At 51.5% G+C, this 18626-nt stretch overlaps 7 protein-coding genes across 7 annotated transcripts; 3 read left to right on the top strand and 4 right to left on the bottom strand.

Moving 5' to 3' along the window:
• Positions 1-276: 276 nt before the first annotated feature.
• On the bottom strand, positions 277-3683 carry VTN00DRAFT_8793 (uncharacterized protein; the record flags this gene model as incomplete). Its single annotated transcript, XM_069435681.1, has 5 exons — positions 277-1153; positions 1205-1334; positions 1391-1533; positions 1591-1703; positions 1758-3683. 5 exons carry the CDS (start codon positions 3681-3683, stop codon positions 277-279), a joined length of 3189 nt encoding a protein of 1062 aa, XP_069285603.1.
• A 614-nt stretch (positions 3684-4297) lies between these two features.
• Positions 4298-5138, bottom strand: VTN00DRAFT_8792 (uncharacterized protein; the record flags this gene model as incomplete). The annotated part of the gene is made up of 3 exons (XM_069435680.1): positions 4298-4761; positions 4834-5023; positions 5091-5138. 3 exons carry the CDS (start codon positions 5136-5138, stop codon positions 4298-4300), a joined length of 702 nt encoding a protein of 233 aa, XP_069285602.1.
• A 55-nt stretch (positions 5139-5193) lies between these two features.
• VTN00DRAFT_8791 (uncharacterized protein) lies at positions 5194-5923 on the top strand (the record flags this gene model as incomplete). Its single annotated transcript, XM_069435679.1, has 3 exons — positions 5194-5379; positions 5672-5815; positions 5885-5923. The coding sequence occupies 3 exons, from the start codon at positions 5194-5196 to the stop codon at positions 5921-5923; spliced, it is 369 nt and encodes a 122-aa protein (XP_069285601.1).
• A 253-nt stretch (positions 5924-6176) lies between these two features.
• Positions 6177-8105, top strand: VTN00DRAFT_8790 (uncharacterized protein; the record flags this gene model as incomplete). The annotated part of the gene is made up of 1 exon (XM_069435678.1): positions 6177-8105. The coding sequence occupies one exon, from the start codon at positions 6177-6179 to the stop codon at positions 8103-8105; it is 1929 nt and encodes a 642-aa protein (XP_069285600.1).
• A 1486-nt stretch (positions 8106-9591) lies between these two features.
• On the bottom strand, positions 9592-12604 carry VTN00DRAFT_8789 (uncharacterized protein; the record flags this gene model as incomplete). Its single annotated transcript, XM_069435676.1, has 5 exons — positions 9592-11374; positions 11430-12247; positions 12312-12360; positions 12426-12433; positions 12503-12604. 5 exons carry the CDS (start codon positions 12602-12604, stop codon positions 9592-9594), a joined length of 2760 nt encoding a protein of 919 aa, XP_069285599.1.
• Positions 12605-13149: 545 nt separating this feature from the next.
• On the top strand, positions 13150-14074 carry VTN00DRAFT_8788 (uncharacterized protein; the record flags this gene model as incomplete). The annotated part of the gene is made up of 3 exons (XM_069435675.1): positions 13150-13187; positions 13257-13627; positions 13722-14074. 3 exons carry the CDS (start codon positions 13150-13152, stop codon positions 14072-14074), a joined length of 762 nt encoding a protein of 253 aa, XP_069285598.1.
• A 106-nt stretch (positions 14075-14180) lies between these two features.
• VTN00DRAFT_8787 (uncharacterized protein) lies at positions 14181-18434 on the bottom strand (the record flags this gene model as incomplete). Its single annotated transcript, XM_069435674.1, has 6 exons — positions 14181-14429; positions 14484-15393; positions 15449-16508; positions 16599-16851; positions 17356-18326; positions 18395-18434. The coding sequence occupies 6 exons, from the start codon at positions 18432-18434 to the stop codon at positions 14181-14183; spliced, it is 3483 nt and encodes a 1160-aa protein (XP_069285597.1).
• Between the last annotated feature and the right edge of the window lie 192 nt (positions 18435-18626).

Here is an 18626-nt window from a genome sequence, read left to right as displayed (position 1 = left end):
ACCTTGCGGATTACATGCAAACAAGGAATGTCATTATATTTAGACACATATTCAAAGAGGCTCGATATATTCATTTCTATAGAATTACTTGCTTGAACGTCTACAATTATATTGCCTAGCCAGATGAGTAGTCTGATACGCTCGTAGTCCACTATGCAAATATCGCACCTAGGTACTAAACAGCATGGCTCCTCTCTCGTAAAGACATTCGGCAGAAAAATGCTCGTAAATTCTTTACAATCAACCAATAAGACAGGCAATTCAGTTGCTCGTTCATCAGCACCAGCCCTCCATCTGCTGCTGCATCGGAGGCACCCCGTCCCACTCCATCCCATTCATCCCGGGCCCGAGTCCTGGCCCTCCTAACTCTGCCGCTTCATCTCCGACTCCATTGAGCATATCGTCCCCGGCGAGTCCCCACCCCATGGCCTCCAGCTCGCGGACGAAGAAGTCCCTCTCCTCCTCCATGATCGATGCGCCTTCCTCGCCGCCCATCACGTCCTTGTACCGGCGCAGGTGCCACCAGTGCGTGAGACCGCGCAGGGCCTGCTCGAGCGGCAGGGCCTCCTCGACCTCGGCGTCGATGTCGGAGCCCGCGAGCCAGTCGTCGCGGAGCTCGGGGCGGCAGTAGAGGTAGATGGCGGTGATGACGCGCATGTTGTTCTGGCGCCATTTCCGGCCGCAGTAGGGGACTTGGGATTTGAAGAGCTTGAGCGTGTACAGGCGGAGGTGGTGGTCGGGGATCTTGAGACCCTTGCGGAGGATCGTGCTGGATTTGTACTGGACGAGAAGGAGGCACCGGTGTGCTTTGTCCCGCGTGATCTTCTGCATGATGTGGAGGTAGTTGATGGCGGAGAAGAAGTTACGGAAGGAGTATGTGGTGATGGGTTCCTTGGGAAGGGGAGCTATCGGGTAGCCCAGTTCGTCGACCTCGGGGCGTACACGGCCTTCCACAAAGTCGGAAGTAGGATCACCAAGCTTTTCGGGTGACGGTCCGCGTATGGAAGAGTTTCCTTGCATGAAGCCTTGGGAGCAGGTTTGGCGACGGATGGGCGGGGGAATAGCTTCATCTTCGCTGTGAGAAGACTCAGCATCAGAAGACGGCGGGTGCTCTGGCGGTTGATCTGAATGGACGTGACAGAAATGGAAGAAGCTATTTCCAAGTCAGTCTATACGAATGAGGCTAATTGCTAGTAATACATACCTAAGGTCTTCACGGTCGTTCTGCTGTGCGACAGCCTGATCGACGTCCTGATGTGCAAACATCTTTAGAATCAACGGCAGATAATTCGAGTCAAGCAATAACTGAGTCATGTACTCAAACTTCAGTATGTCTGAGCGCTGGTCAGTCTTATATATAAGAGCATTATAGGACCATCTGTTGCCTTACGCGATCTCTTGAACCACTTTAGCAAAAGCAAAAGTGAGCCAGACACGCCCTTCCCCGTGATCTCTCGCAATCTAATGCTATCGAGTTCTTCGACTGCAGCTTCTGAGTCATCAGCCTGTCCAGAAGAAAAGCCGTTGACCGGACTGTAGCCATTGAGTTAGCATACGCAGATTATGTTGACGAGAGATCGGATATTATACCCCATGCCGTGGCCATTTTGTGCGTTTGCATTGTTCACCATGGCACTGACGTTGGTCAGTATGACTTTGAGGAGAACAATGACAATAGACTGCAGATGCGGCATTGCTTTTCTCTACAACACAGTCAGTCTTGGACTCAACAGCCAGCGGGACTGGCTTGGACTCACGTAAAACGCCTCTACAGCATCAAGCCGCCGCTGCACGTCTTCATTGTCCGTTTCCTTCTCAGGACGCGGCTCGGATTTAGGCCTTTTCTTTGTTTTCGGATGGGACTGCAGTATCTCTTCGGTGAGCTCATCTTCAGAGCTCAGTTCAAACTGGACCCCAGACTCTTCTGCGTTCCAGCCCCGATCATACTTCATGAAGCGCTCCCGCTCCTCCCAGAGCTGTCGTGTTGCTCGTGTCATTTTCACATGGCTGGAAAATAGTTTGCCAGCTTCGATAATCGAGGCTGGAACATCGCTCCCCTCCCATTTCTTGCCTACCAGCGTATCTTGACGTTCGCTCGTTCCTTTTCCTCCAATGTTATTGCTCGAACCGTCCAGAGGCGGATACATGAAAGGAAAGTTCTGGTTGGTCTGATAATTTTGCTTCTTTCCTGCCTTGCCTCCTGGGCCAATTGGCGATGGTGGCGGGGACGGTGCAGGGGTCGCTATATGAACGGACTGATGGAGGATTGAACCGCTTCCACCGGATGTAGATGGACCAACTCCCGGCCGGCTAGGGTGGGTAGGCAGTGGCGGAAGGATGGAATTGTTCTCCAACTCCAGCGGGACAATTGGTGGTGGCGGGTTATATGCAGGGTATTTGGAAGTAATCTCCTGCCGGAAGATGTGGTAATCAAGAGGTGAAGCTGTGAGGAAAGGCGTACGATGAGAGGGGTCATCTTGTGCTGCTAGGGGCGGCTCCAATTCGGCTTTCGCCTTAGCCAAACTCTCGCTACCTCCGAAAATAAGTAACAAGGATTTCCAGAATAACAGAATAATTCTCGTAAGAGGAATATGTGTAGAGTCATCCCACCGTAACCGTGCAATAACCTCAACGAGAAAAACAAGAAGACTCGGTTCAAGTGCGGCAACCGCATCTCGCAAGGAAGTATTCTGTGGATAAGAGCTTTCCTGTCTTCGCCCAACCTCAACAATAAGATACAAGGCTGTCAGGATTAGATTTGCCTCGCGCTCCTGTGCGGCAAAGTACGCAGAATTGCTGTTCTCAGCCTCAATATTGTTCAAGTCGAAACCAAGCGGATTTTGATCCTTGTCAAAAACTCTTCTCAAGTACTCGAAAATGGCAGTAATTCCAGAACATTCGTGCACGAGAAGAACATTGTTCTCGATCCATTTGATCTGCAGTGACTTAGACTTCGGTGTCTCAGCGGCTTCTTTGGGAGTCACTTCCTCTGGATAACCATCCGCAACCTTCCCCGCAGTGACTCCCCATACACCGGTCATAGCATAGCACACCGCTTCCAAGGCTTCAATCCGGGAGAACAGATCCGGATTCTTCAAGCCATCGAGCATGTGCTCCATAAAACACTTCCGCAGCTCCTGGCTAGCTTCAATCCAAGAGATCTCCTCAGACGACGGTGAATGATGCTCGTAGAACGCCTTCCAGTGATGCTCAAAGGAAACCTTTGATCCTAAGAGCATAATCCGGTCGGGCTCACTGTACTGAAACCATTCGTCCAGCTCGTCCGGGAAGGGCTGACAGTCAGCATACTGAAAGGCATATGCAGGATGCTCCATCTTAGGCATTTCCTGCACAATCCGCCTAAGCTGGGACAGACTCAGCGAGTCTGCCGAGTTCTCCGCATTCTGCTGGACAGGAGCAGGAGGCGGCGGCTGAAGTGGTGGCGGAGGAGCAACACTGTCACGACGCAGTTCAGGATGTTTTGTACTTCGCGATTCAGGTGGATTTGAAGTAGAATCTCCAGCTTCCTGAGACTTTTCCCCCTTGAGACCTTCGGCTACCTTTGCCATAAGCTGATCATCCGAAACGGTGGCTATGTCGGTCCCTGTTTGATCAACCTCGTCCGCCTTGACGAAGTGATGATCTTGGGCGTCTCCATCGCCCGGGACTGAGGGTCTGTCCATCTTAGATACTTACGCACGGCTCCGCTTCTGGAGGGGCGTAAAATGATAAGAAAGATGTGTTATTAGTACAACATAAGGGTATCTCAGCGCAGCTGCAAAAACAGTCCAGTAGAAAGAACTCCAGAAGAAAGGAACCAGGCTGATATCGCCATGATCACTCCGTGGATGGAGGAGCCATACTACTTGAGGTCTGGAAGTATGTTGACGATGAGATGGTTTGTGATAATGTCGGATTTCGGAGAAGGTGAAGATCCGTGGGACAGTTCATGGTCATGTGATCTTGACTTTCCGGGATTGTGTCCAAAAAGGTAATCTGGTCTCCACCTGCTAGGTGTGGAGTATCTCGTAGATCGTCTGGGGACCTGGGGTGCTCCCATGTATGTCCAGCATGTGAAACAGATGTGTAGATGCCTGACGAATCACAGGGATTCATGCCATTACCCATATGAATGTAACAATGGTTTACGACCAGGTAGCGTGTACCTATACTAAGGTATACAGCAAGGACAAATAACCGCACGTATGCTGAGGAAACAGATATTTACATTCAGCGAAGGATATAAAACTCATCGCGCTCCCACATGGCTCCAAGTGACTAGAAGATTGCAGCTCCGTCAGTTCAACTTGCGCGACGGATCACTACCCTCTCGCCGCTTCAGTTTCCGTTTGGCTTCCCATCGTTGCCAGCCGGCCTCAACAAGGTCTTCACTCACCACCAGATCTCGAAACCGCGCCATCCTAGCCAGCTGTGTATCCAAGGCCCAGTCGATCCACCCAGCTCTTCGCAGGTAGGTAGTGAAGAAGAACCAGAAGATCGCAAAGATCGCACCCGCAGCATATCCGGCCAGGACCTGTCTTGGGGTGTGGTAGTTCAGATATACGCGACTGATGGACACAGCGCCAGAACACATGCATGCCAGAAAAGACAGCGTTGCCCGCTCCATGAAAGTGGGCGAGGAATATGAGGTCGACTGGTTGGGGATATGTCGAACGAGCAGGAAGAGGGTCAGGGAGAGGGAGAAGAAGGCGACGAATTGGGAGTGGGACGATGGCATGCCATAACCTTTACCATATATCTCTGTGATAGTAACCGGATTAGCCTCTGAATGTCGAGGAGTAAAGTCCTAGAGACCAGTATTACAAGACGTACGTTGCGGCCGCTCCTCCCTGATCAACCTCTTCAGCGCAAAGTTCAATGCCTCACAGAGCATCTGCCCAGCGAACATCAGGAACACCTCCACCTCCCTGGAGGCCCAGATTACTGTGACATACATCACACATAGTGCCTGCGGGACCAGGGCAAGCCATGCGGAAATGAAGGATATGGGATCGTTCGGATTCTAGGACCACGAATCAGCACTGGACAGCGGTTTATTGATATTTGCTTGACGGATATGGAGAATATACATAATGTACATGGGTCAGAGACAGCGACGCCAGCGGCGGCTCCTCCATCTTCAAGCAGTCTAGAACGAAATCTGTGTTTGCGGATAGGTATCAAAGCGGTATTATGGAGCTGCAACAGGAACGGGAGGCGACGCGCGAAGGGGATAGGCGGAGGATGGAAAAACACCCGCAGCGATCACAGACAGACGAGGCGCATGCTGCAGGCGAGGACGCAGATCGTCCGACTCGGACGCGGTGGATGCTCGAGAAAGACAAGAGAGAGCTTCAGCTCAGATGTCGTCCGTGCAGGGTGCTGCTTTAGCCGCGAGCTTCCCCTCCGCAAAAGCAGCCGCGGTGACCGAGAGGGGCAGCGAGAGGGAAATGAGAGGCGCCGCCGGGCAGCAACTCGATGCCCATCGGTGAAGTACATCTAAGCTCTCTTCTTCTTCTTTTCTCCTCTCTTCTGCATGCCTCTGCCTCGTCTCTCCGTCTTCCTCGACAGCCTGACGGAGTCCTCCGCTCCATCCCGCAGCTCCATCATCGAATCATGACGCACCATCTTGACGCCTTTCCCCCCAGTTTCCCGTTACATTTCTCTACAGATCCCTTCCCTCCAGCGACGTACCTCGAAGCACAGCAGACTTTGGGCCAACCCGGTGACAAAGACCACGTTCTGCTCTCTGACAGGTCCCCCAGCCAGACGGCCCCTTTCCCTCCATGATTCTGTGTGGCTACCACGCCTGAAGGTAATCCCGCCTTTTCCCTTCTCCGCCGCCACCTGCATCTGGTTGGGTCTAACAGATATGCTCGTCCAGATAACTAGTCGCTGTCATAACTGTCACCGAAACCGATAAATTACCGCCTTCTATCTCCGCTATCTTATCTCCTTTACAATCCTCTGCCCCCTATAACTTCGGACGGGACAATGCAGCAGATGCTCTTCGGACTTCGGCGATGATACGGCGGAATTGGAGGTCCGGGGAACAGCAGATCTATTGAAGAAGCTAGCCTACAAAGAACCGGTTTCGCCACCTTACCTTGTCGTCGAAATAGAGACATTATTGTGATCACACACCTTTCGACCTCCGACCGTTCGAATTCGCATCCATGGCGGACATGTCTTTCCCGGAGGATGACCGCTCAATCGAACTCTCTTCGATTGAAGCCATCTATCCGGAGATCTGTATCGATCCTTCCTCTCCCTTCAAAGCATCCCTCGATCTGCCGGTGACCCCCTCGACTCCATTAAAGGTCCGTTTTCAGCAACTATCTGATAGTGGTCCTCCACCTCCTCTTTTGACGCCACCCACGTCTCTCGAAGCCAGCGAGGCATGTCTCAGCAATGGAGAAAAAGACGGGATCGACCCTCTGGCTAGTGATACCGGACCGGATGTCCACGAGCTCGCTCATCTTCCTCCCCTGACCCTCGAGATCGAACTGCCAGAAGGCTATCCATCTGAAAAGCCACCCATATTCAACATTAGCACCAACCCCTCTTGGTTATCCACGTCGCACGTATCGAAACTAGTAGATGATGGACGGAAGCTCTGGGAGGAATGTGGAAAGGACCTGGTCGTTTACACATATATTGACCATCTCCAACAATTGGCGGAGAGTGCGTTTAATATCGCTGAAACTCCGGGCGAAGAAGTGCAACTACCCCGCAGTTTGAAGATCGCATTACTCGATTTTGACATCAAAGCGAAACGAGAGAAATTCGAACAGGAGACTTTTGAATGCGGCGTCTGTCTCGAACCGAAGAAAGGAGCAAACTGCCACCGCATGGTTCTTTGCTCCCACGTCTTCTGTGTACCATGTCTTCAAGACTTCTACAATACGTGCATTACCGAAGGTGACGTTGAGAGCGTCAGGTGTCTCGCTCCTGACTGTGGCAATGAGCAGAACTCCAAGCCTATGCCGGAACAAGGGAAGAAAAGGAAGAAGCAGGATAGGACGCTTAGTCCCAGCGAACTCCTTCAGATTCCCCTAGAGCAGGAGACTGTCCAGCGATATGTCTTCCTGAAACGGAAAAAGAAACTGGAGGCGGATAAGACAACCGTGTACTGTCCACGAAAATGGTGTCAAGGTGCCGCGCGGTCGAAGAGACATCCAAAGCCTACCGATCCCATCACTGATGACCTCGACGGCTCGGATGACGAGACAGACAATGCTATGGCGTTCGACCCTATGGGAGACGAATCTCAGCTTCCTCCTATGCCTGATCGCGTAGCCATATGTGAGGATTGCAACTATGCATTCTGTGCTGTTTGCAAGAAGGGCTGGCATGGAGAATTGGTACGTTGCTTCCCACGCCGGGCTGCAGAGCTGTCTGCAGAGGAGAAAGCGACCGAGGAATATCTCAAGCTGTACACTACGCCATGCCCAACTTGCAACGCTCCTTGCCAGAAGCGCATGGGGTGCAACCATATGAAATGCTTCAAGTGCGATACCCATTTCTGCTACCTCTGTTCGAGTTGGCTGGAAGAGGACAATCCTTACAAGCACTTCAATGATCTCAACAGCAAGTGCTTTAACCGTCTTTGGGACCTCGAAGGCGGTGACGGTATTGACCCTGAAGGAGCTGAGGCCTTGCATCAGATCCCGGATGATCTGCTTGAGTTTGAGGATACCGAGGATGATAGCGATGATGACAACCCTGTCTGGGAATTTGGGGAGGAAAGCGATGACGATGATTTCGATCGGAGAAGGAGGCCTCCGCCTCCCGCCCCTGCACCTCCACGAGTTATTCCGCCAGTCGACGGCGACTATCCCAATCGCGGCCGCAACGCCAATGGTCTGGACGCAGCCGGCCGTGCTGCAGCTGCAGAACGGCAAGCACAGGCACGAGCGATGGCTCGAGTTCGAGACCGTCCCGGTGCTCAAGAGGGTGCTCCTCGACCACCGCAACGGGCTGGTCAGAACGGAGCGCAACCACAGCAGGGCCAAGAGAGGCGTGGTCTTCAACGCTTCTTAGATCTGGTCCAGAATGACCAGGAAGACGAGTGGGACAGTGATGAACTGGATGAGGGGCTTTGACCCTAAACAAACTCCTCCAGAATCAAGTACCAACGTACTATAGATGGTCAAGGGCAGCTGGTTTAGCTGGTTCGGAAGGAAGGGCTCCATGCGATTATTATCATGATGGTGATACTCCTACCCTATCCTTCCTATGTACTTCCTGTATTTACTTTTTTCTTTTCCATAATTTTCACGTCCATGTCATATCATTCATGAGCTTTTTGCAAGCGTGTATCTTCTTACTCTTTTATTTCTAGCGCAAATGATACCATTAGAAGACCATTTCCGTTGCTTGTTGTGTGTTATGTACCTAACTTAGCTTAGCTGTTTCATGTATGTAACATGTGAAATGATTGATTTTTAACCTGATCTGATATAAGCTGATCCGCATCCTTACAAGCCAAAGCAAATCCTTTGCTTCCTACCTAAAGAAGGTACCTCACATCCACACTGGACTGAAGAAGTTTGACGAGATAAGACGCGTATTCTATTCAATTATGAAGAAGGTATACGTTCCAATGTCGATAGATATATGATGTTTGTATCTTTTGATCTATTTCCTCACTGTGATAAGATAAGAAAAACACTCGACTAACAAGTTCGTTACAACTTTACTGAAACAGAAAAGAAAAAGAAAAGAAAACAATCGATTCATTTTTACTTGCACTATCATATCGTACCTTTCAGTCATCCTGCTGGAACGACCCGCAACCTAACAACCTAATAGTCCGACGAACAGGGTATGTATATTATTATTATTATTATTATTATTAATCAAGTTTAACGTCCATATAGAGCCTTCCGGCTATGACAGACCCTGTTTCCTGGACTGCAATTCTCATCCTGAACTGGCAGTTCAGAATGAGATCTGCTGTCCCTGTGTAGTCCCTGGGATCTGCTCCCCATTCATGACCATTCTCAACCTTTTCCTCGCCCTAATCTGCCTATCTACACAGGGCTTTTGGGCTCTATAGGCCCTCCTTGGCTAGGGTATGTATATATGTATGTATGATAAAATGATAAAAGAAAGGCGAGACCATGAAACTGTACCTACTGGGAATAACGCATTATCAAGATCCTAGATTTTTTATGTAGCATGAAAAAAAGGATATGCAGGTTAGTTAGGTAGCTGGTTCTACTGGACTTGGGTGTAGTCATAAGATCTCGTCAGGACTTTATTAGTGGATGGTATTCTTCACTCTTTGCTATTATTTCGTTATTATTGGAAAAAGAATATTATTGCAGAAATATAAGGCTCGTTGGAATCGTACAGGAAATGGGTAAATAGGAAGAGACCTCCAGATGCCTGTCATTCTTTTTTCTTCTCTTCCGCGAAACCAAATCACATATATATGCAAATATGTATCTAGAACACAGAAGCCATGCGATATGTTCTTTCTTTCATTTCCATTTATTATGATTCATGTTTTCCTAACCCTGTGCAGGAACTATTTATCTATGGATGTACAGTACAATCAGTGCACTACTGCCTAACTTTCCGAATCTAGATGATCAGATAATCGTCCCGATCGCCATCATAGTCCTCCCCAACAACGGCGTCAGACCACTCGTACCAAAACTCGTAGCTCATCACGGTGTGGTCGGCATACATCAGGAGCAGGCGATAGCGGCGTGACGGGCTCCACCCGCGCCAGGGCTGATCGGGCTGGTAGGTGCGAGTCGCGATCGCGTGGCATTCGGAGATTGTGAGAGGGGTGCGTTTTTCCTGCGTCGGTTCGGGGCTAGTGTCTGGTGTGTCAGTGTATTTGTTGTCTCCTTTGGAGAGCTTTTCTGAGATGCCAGAGTCGTTCACGCTGGTTGCACTTGGTGTGCTGTGGTCAGAGTTGGGCATGGATTGACTGTCTTCCTCAGACCCGATGAATCGGTAGTGGAAGGTGATATCATTCTCGTCGACTGCACCACGCGGGATATATGGCACGTCCGGGGGCATCTCGAAGCCCTGAACGGGACTGACGGCCATCCCGAGGAGAGGAACGAGAGGTCGGTCTCCGTACTTCTCCTGGCTCTCGAGAGGGACGACCCAGTTGACTCGGAGTGCAATTCCCTTGTTATGGGCCTCCGTGAGCGAGATGATCGCTGCACGACCCTTCTGTGTGGCTGCAATGACGAGACCATGTTCAGGCACATATTTGACCATGTTGAAGCGGTCACAGGCGCGGATTGTTAGGACAGGACGAGTGAAGGGTTGTCGGAGTGGACCGCCGTAGACAACTGTGGGATATGGCGCAAAGGGATGAGGAATGAGACGAATGTCACTCTGGGAGAAATGGAGGATGGGAAAATTGGGACAGGCGGGAATCGGCCCAGGTGCAAAGCTCTTTGACTTGTCCGAATACATATAGGGATTCGGATCATCTGGGAAGGCATTGCGGAACATATTGTCAAAGAGCTGGTAGGCAAATGTTCCCGTTTGATTTCCATCGTTGTCATTTTCGTTTTCCTCCGCGTCATCCTGCATCTCCTGATCCTGATCGTTATCTTCGCTATCGAAGTCTTGCATGCCACCTTCATAATCGTCAAGGGTGTCGTCATCGATGTAGTCGGCAGCCTCTGGGAGATTATCCTCTGTTCCCGAAATGTCACCTCCAAGCGCATCCTGGAGCACGAGTTGGAGAAACTGTGCTGTATTCATTGGTGCGTGTATAGTAAAGTGCAGACCGTGCTGCCCGGTTCCCGTAACTCCTGGCGCGGCGTTGGGAGGACCAGCGATGGTATTCTGACCCGTCTGAGATACAGGCTCAGCGGTTTCGGGGTCAGTATTGAGATTACTTTGTTCGCCTATGCTACCCGCCTGCGCGTTGACCGTCTCATTGCTTCCTACGGAACTCTCAGTGCGCTGATGGGCCAAAGCATCGCCCGCTGCAGAACTGTTCACTTGTCCTGGATAAGCGGAGCTTGGAAAAGAAGTACTTTCAGGCTCCTCACAGCCACTGGATGCGTCATCACTCATATCTTCATCGAGCACAGACTCCTGTTCCTCGGGCCCGTCTTTGGAAGGAGCTGTGGCACGATCACGTTTGCTAACGCAGCAATCCGAGTCAAAAATGTCAGGAAACGTTGGCTCTTCTGGTGCTTCTCTGACGCTTGGCGGGAAGTAGTTGTACAGATGAAATGCATCGGGAATATCTCTACTCAGGTTGGTAAGATCAAGCACCGTCTCTCGCTCGTTCATCTTTTGGTATGGGCGGCCGCCACAAGCCTCCACATACGACCTACATAAGCGAAAAGTGCGCGGATCAAGAGCTATCGCACTCCAGCCACGCTCACTGTTTCATCATTAGTAAATAATATAGTTGAGCAAAGGGACAGGAGCAAGCTTACTCGTTCCGCATAGTCTGAGGGAAAGGGCTAACAGTTATATCATTGAAGTGAAAGGCGTTGAATGGGCCAAGGCTCTCCCAGACTTTCCAGACAAGGAGCTTGTTATCGATGTCAGTGCTAACCATCCAAGTTCCATTAGGATCAAGGTCGCAGTTCAAGAACGAAACACTCGGGATGTTCGTGAAATGACCAGCGTAAGTCAGCCGAACATTGCGTGAGCGGTAGCGATCTGGCATAAGACGGCGGAACCGCATTAACTGGGCTGTATCCTCAATGTTTAACCAGTTCTGCCCGTAATCTTTGAGATCATCACCAAAGTCTAAGGAGCCATCGGAGTCGCTGCTATTCTCTGAACTTGGATCGACCAGTGCAAAAGCGAAGACGGTAATAAGTCCTGTATTCGCACTCACTGCGATTAAGCGAGCGAATTTGTGTATTGCAAGGCCCCAAGCACTGGCTTCAACCCACTCAGAGAAGAAAGCCTCGATATGGGAGCCATCAAACGGGCGTACTTCACCGTTCTCCTCGGAGCGCTCAAGCGCTGAGAAGATAGCCTCAACATTATAGCCACAGACATTACCAGAATCAGTAGCAAGCAATAATACCTCTTCCCGTCCCAGATCATCAACCAAGATATTGTTGATGGCATGGGGGAAGTCGGGCGAGATATAACCTTCGGCATCTGGTTTCTTCATCCTTGGAGTTATAATCATTGAAGGTCTCGAGCCAAGCATCTGCCATGGTCCCGCTGGCTCCCAGACATATATCTGGTGAGCATACGCAACGAAGAGTAGATTACGACGCTGAGAAAGCGCAGTCTTCGGTGATATCATTAGCAAGATACAGCGGTTCTGACAGGAAGCTATTCGAAATTAATCTTACCAAGTTGTTTCTCCAGGACGCAATCTGCGGAGGAAATACATCTTCTCTCCTATAAATTGGGAGTCAGCATATTCTGCGTGCAAGGATCAAGGTCTGCCATGACCTATGACATACGTAGGAAACTAAGTCGATGTCAGTATGAAGATTGTCTCCGTAGCGGATTATTTCCTATTTGCAGGAGACGCCCTTACTCTCTGTGTTCCCGTCTCGACATTAAGCGCTTTGAGACGCAGGTCATCTCGAGGGCCACGCTTGCTGATGCCCAGCCCCGGGGCCTCGCCATTGGACGCCATTGTCGGCTCTCTGCGGCTCTGCATCGCACTCAGCTCTGCCAATCCCTGGAGTTGTCTCAGGTCAAGTCTGTACATGCAGTAGGCGGCCAGGAACTAAGATGGGAGAAGAAACAGCAAGGGGATGAACGAAGCTTTGGAGGAGCCGGTATTTGCATTTCAAGGAGAGAGCGGAGCTTCGGGGGTTGCACGGTTGAGCAGGTGACACGGAAGGCCTGGAGTCTGCTGCCAAGATGGCCTCTAATAAGCATTGTCAGACTACGACAGGGGGAGTGCTCAGGAGACCTGAGCAACGGATCACATCTCCGTCGTCGGTCGAGGTTGAAGCTGCTGGGTTGTATACAATGAAGTCAGGTCGTCTCGCCGCCGTGCAGCTGTCGTGCACGTGCCACTATCCGATACCGTCACCGATGATAAGATAGCTTAGTCAGCCGGCGTATCTCCGCTGGAGCTTTGAGGACGACCATCGCTGCGCCAGCCTCGCCGTCCTCCATCCAGCCCCAACTAAGCAGACACCACAACAGAAGCATCAATCTGTACTTCAAACCATGGATCTTGTAGCTGGTGTGCGCAAAGAAGGCAGTCGGTAAGTCCTTACTATCTACAACGCAATTGATTCTCCCTTCATCTTGCTGACGCAATTCTTCTCCCTCAGCGGTGGCCGCGACGCCTTCAAATGGGAGGATGTCAAGGAGTCCCAACACCGCGAGAACTACCTCGGCCACTCGATCATGGCGCCCGTCGGGCGCTGGCAGAAGGGAAAGGATCTGCAGTGGTACGCGAAATCCGATGAGAAAGAGGCGGACAAGGCGCAAACAGCACGCGAAGAGGAAATCCGTCGCGTCAAGGAAGCCGAGCAAGAGGCGATGGCGCGCGCGTTAGGTCTCCCTGTCGCACCGAAGACCTCGAATGCGAATCTGACCCCTCTGGGCGGGAAGGAGGTGCAGAAGGTCGTTCAGGAGACGACGGCGGATGATGATGCTGCCGGGGAAGCAGGCAGGGGAGTCGGGTTTGGCGCATATGGAGGTGGGATGAATGCTGGAGACCAGAATGAGAGAATGGAGGCAGTTGGCATAGATCCAGATCAGCGACCGGGTCGGAAAGATAAGAGAGATCGAAGCCGCGAGAGGAGGCGGGATCGAAGTCGCGACCGCGACCGAGACAGGGAACGGAGACACCGAAGGCACCACCATGATCGCGAGCGCCATCGCCATGAGCGCAGATACAGATCCAGGTCTAGATCGAGATCTCGCGACCGAGCTCACCGGAGAAGAAGGTCTCCATCCCGCTCGAGAAGCAGGGACAGGAGGCGTGATGATGACTACGACAGGCCTCGTCGTCGAGAACGAAGCTACTCGCCGGACGAATGCCACGAACATCGTCACCGCAGGAGAGAAAGAGATGTCGATTATGAGCGTCGGCGGTGATTTGACAGTCGCACGGACATCACCTTGGTCTGTTACCCATGCATAGCGTCGGCGTTTGGAGTTACGGGTCATAAAACACCACATGAAATACTCTCTAGGGGAACAAATCTATCATCCTTCTCTATGAGCTCGTAGTCTATATAATACATAGCTTACAGTTCATCATGGCCTGCTCCTTTGCCAGCAGGGAGATCAGGCATGGCCATCATGTTCACCACCAAGCTTGTCCAACCGGTGAAGTGCTGGGTTCTCTGACCCTGGCCCGTCTCTGGGTTGTACTGTTCCCAAGCGAATCCTGTCTTCTTCCACTCTCTGAAGACATTCTCGACCAGATTCTTCCGAAGATCGGAATACATCTGTCTCGCCTGTTCCTGGTGGGGACCAGGAGCGGTAGCGATGTCCTGAAACGAGAGGTTAGCTACTGCCTAGGACGAGGGGAAATATATTCTACTCACATAAAGGTTTTTCAGCACCAGATAGTTGATATTCATCCAGATAGGGCCCCTCCAGTAGTTCTCAGCGGTGCCATAGAATTCATCCTTCTTGCTCAGACTCCGAATACCGTAGGGACTCCAGAGTTCTTCCGGATCGCTAATCAGATCCAAAATCGGCTTGAGGCGAGGGCTGTCGGGACCAATCATTCCCGTGAGGAAGGGGAAAATGGAAATGTACCCTTTGTGGCATACATGCACACTCTCCTCGTAATCATCGATGGTTGCGTCACAGAATGTCTGCGCCTTTTCATCCCAGTGGAGATCGTCGATGTTCCGTGTGATGGCTGTCTCATAGACCTCCAACTCCTCAACATCATCCTTCTCATCAAGCGCTTCAGCAATACGGCGGAGAGAACGAGTCATCAGGCCCATCCAGCTGATCAAATCAACATGAAGCTCGCCAGGGTGCGGAGGCTGTGGTCTTGGGTAGTCATCGAGACCCGACGTCAAAATATGCTGTACAGAGCGTCCACGCCAACGGTATGCTTCTTTGCTGGAAAATGCTTCGCGGTCGTACGACTTGATATCGCCCCACTGCGTCTTCCTAAACCAGAAGTACTGTCTTTTGAGTAGTGGGTATATCGAGCGGAGGTACGCGTAGCCCAGCTCGGGGTTTTCAAGATGAGCAGACCGAAGGCCTGCCACCGGATCGTCCCGCTCGAGTTCACCACGTGGAATAGATTCTTTTGATTTTAACTTGTCCATAAATGTCTCCAATATCAGGAAAAGAGTTGGCGGGTTAGCATAGTGAGGATACTGGACTTGAAATTCGGGCGGCACTTTGCTGCGGGCCTCCAAGCCCAAGATTTGCTCACGAGCAATCCAGCCATCTTCATCCATCAGGTTGAACCAGCTCTTCACAATTTCAAGTCTGCCTGCAGTTAGCCAGACACTCAGCAGCAGAGGTAGTCAAAGATAGAGCGTACGTGAGGTCTATGTCCCAGTCAACCACAGGTGTCAGGTGGAATCCTTCATCCCAAAAGAACCCCCTAGGGAAAAATGGCCTCGAGGGAATGCTAGTGAAAAGTTCCTTAGGTTCGTCGGGAGTAGGTTGGGCGCGGGCTCGTGCCTCCGCTGCCTCTTCCCAGAAACCTTCGTTCTCTTCGTCGTACTCCGGCGCAGCAGAACGGTCGACGATGCTGCTCCCGTGGAAATAGCCAATACCACCGACAAGGTTCGAAAGCATCGCTTTGGAGAACTCTGAGTACTCGGGCGAATCGAACGGAGCCTTAGGGGCATAAAGCTTGTCAAACCGATCCGAGAACGAAAGGGATGTCTTCTTAATCTCCTCGGTAAGCGACTCGGAGGTCAAAGGCTCAAGAGCAGAACCGGAAGAGAATAGGATATCAAACTCGAAGGCGCCCTGGAAGACTTTCTGAACAAAGTGAATATTACCGTCCTTCGGCGCATTGCCGATCGTGAAAACTTGGGGAGGTGGTGGGGGGTTCTCAGTCCCATATTTCTTGAAGTAAGCATCAACTTCAGTTTTCATGTGGGTAAACAGAATCGTCTTCGTCTGCCAAAGGAGCTCCGGAGGCATGTACAAACTTGCCACCATCGTACGATCCAAAGGCTTCTCCGCATAGCTAGGGTGCTTATGGCGAGGATGTTCATTGCTCTCCGGACCAGCAGTCACGTCAATTGAAAAGTCACCGAGCTCTGGTGTATATCCAGCGAGTTTCACGTCGCCTTCGAACCCCAGAGGATCGGGCTCGGTTGCGACCTTCAAGTTGCCTGCGCCTTCCAGACCCGCATAGAAGATCATAGTCGTGAGCTGCACTGGGGGAGCATCATCACGAGGCACACCCTTGACTCGCGCTCCCCAGCTGCCACCGTTCGTTCCTCCAGGCACCTTTATGAAATCAATTGTTATGTCCAACGTGTTGCCGGCGTCGCGGATCGTCTCTCGGCCGCCCTTTCGGATGTCGTACTCATCCCAGCCGTAGCCAGCCATCCCTTCATGTTGCTCGCACGTATGCCTGAAGTCTTGACAATCAATTAGTTTAGATATCCTGGAAAGCTTAACGAAGGCCACCGCTGCTACTAGCAGCGACGGCTATTGTACTCAACACTTACTGTCCTGCGCCGTTGCGAAACTGTCTACCTTCGCCCACATCAGTCCCGCAACGAGACTCTTAGGGATCCGAGGGTGCACCCCGAAATAGAGGTTGGGCTTGTAAGGGCCCCATAGTAGAGACTGGTTGTTGGCCTTGGAGACCTCGTTGATCAATACGGACGCATCGTTCGAAGCTGAAGCTAAGCTCGCGGTAATTCCAAAGATATACAGAAATAAGCCTAAAAGAAGGGAGAGCCTGAAAGGGTGATGCATCTTTAAAAACGAAGCATCAAGGAATGAAGAAGCTAAGAAAGCCCCGTTAATTCATCGAACATGCGTCGTGGGCTGTTGCGGAGTTTCTCATACTCGAAGCGGACAGCTGGAACCTAGAGCTACTCCGATGCAAGTGGCCCGAGCGTCTCCGCATATATTAATCCAGCTACGCCATGACGCGGAACCCCCGTCTCTTGAATTAATACGATTAAGATAGATAGATAATTGCCAGAAGTGAACTATATTAGATAAATTTTCAGAGGAAGCCTTTTATATAGTATCTTACAGGAAGTTCCGCGGATCCAACGCTCCAATCTTTGCACTCTTGGGTTCCCCGTCGAAAACGAACTCACTAATGAGCTTTCCAGTTCCTGGAGCGTTTTGGATTCCCCAGCATGTGTGACCAGAAGCTAGGTATAATCCTTTGATGCCAGTACGCCCAATTAATGGTCCCCCACGCAAGGCAGCTACATTGGGCAGATAGCAAGCCTGGCGCACACATACCTCTCCCTCTCTCAGCTCATCGGAGATGCTCCCCACGGAATCGATAATGTCCTGACATCGCGACTGATCGACCTGAACATCTGCCGTAGACTCTGGGAGTGGTACGAGATGGTCTCCCTCGCCGCAGGCGTAAACTGTGTCGTCCGGGCGAGCATAGATTTCCGGTGTGACCACGGTTGGCCGCGACAGCTTCCCAAAACCAGGTGGCAGCTCGATATTGGTAAAGAGGGTGTATGCGGACACTGGCCTCGTAGGGCGGATAACGACACTATGAGCTCGAAGCGCTGAGATGGGCGCTTGCGGGAAGACAGACTTTGTCCAGGGACCAGCCGCGATGACAACGTCCGTCGCAGGAATTGTGCGCGACTCTCCGGTTTCTTTGTCCTTGTATGTGACAGACTTGACGCCTTCTGCGGATTTATCGATGCTTGTAACGGATCCCAACACGATCTTTGCTCCCTGCTCCTCGGCCAGCTTAGCCATGGACGTAGTGAACAGGTACGGGTGGACCTGGGCCGTCTGACCCGGTTTACTCATGCTCTCATAAGCCCTCAGTCCATCGGGAATAAGCCAGTCAAGGTCCTTGGGAATGCCAGCAGCCCTCTTTTGCCCAAGGGCAGCCTCGTCTCGTTTTTGTAAGGACACGGAAGTCCCACCCGCCTTTGCTCCAGCGAGGTCCTTCGCCCTCTCATCGAGCGGACGGCCTCTCGCGATTAGCTGGCCACAGTTGACCTCTCTGTATCCCCATCTTTCCTGGCCACCATGCTCTTTTGCCAATTCCGCATGTAATTTGTAGCTCAGCGGCACGATGTTGCTTGGGTACGCCCAAAGGGCCAGGAGGCCTCCTGCCTTGCCCGACGCTCCGCCAGCGATCTCCGTAGCTTCGAGGACGGTAATTTTATGGCGCGAAGGATCGTACGATGGATGCCTTGTCAGATAGTATGCGGAACAGCATCCAATGATCCCGCCTCCTGGAATTCCGTCAGCGCCTCTGGTCGCATGCGGGGTAAAAACACGATGCAAAGAGGGGCAGCCACACCGATAATGACTATTTCTCGCTCTGAACTTTCGCTAGCCATTTTGTAGCGCGCGGCGGCCCTTAAAAACTGAGACCTATTAGGGCCACGGTTGTGGAGAAGGAGGGACAAGGTGGTAGAGCAGGCACCGGGTCAGTTCTGCGAGGAAGGAAAGAGTAGATACATACGTCAGCGGAGTCGAGATACTACCGCGTAAACCCAGTCATGTGGCAAGCTATGGAGTCCGAGACTGTC

Source organism: Thermoascus crustaceus, assembly GCF_041956765.1.
Source record: "Thermoascus crustaceus strain CBS 181.67 unplaced genomic scaffold VTN00scaffold_6, whole genome shotgun sequence".
Classification (NCBI taxonomy): domain Eukaryota; kingdom Fungi; phylum Ascomycota; class Eurotiomycetes; order Eurotiales; family Thermoascaceae; genus Thermoascus; species Thermoascus crustaceus.
Note: the sequence above shows the minus strand (reverse complement) of the source record. Positions and strands in the feature narration are given on the sequence as shown.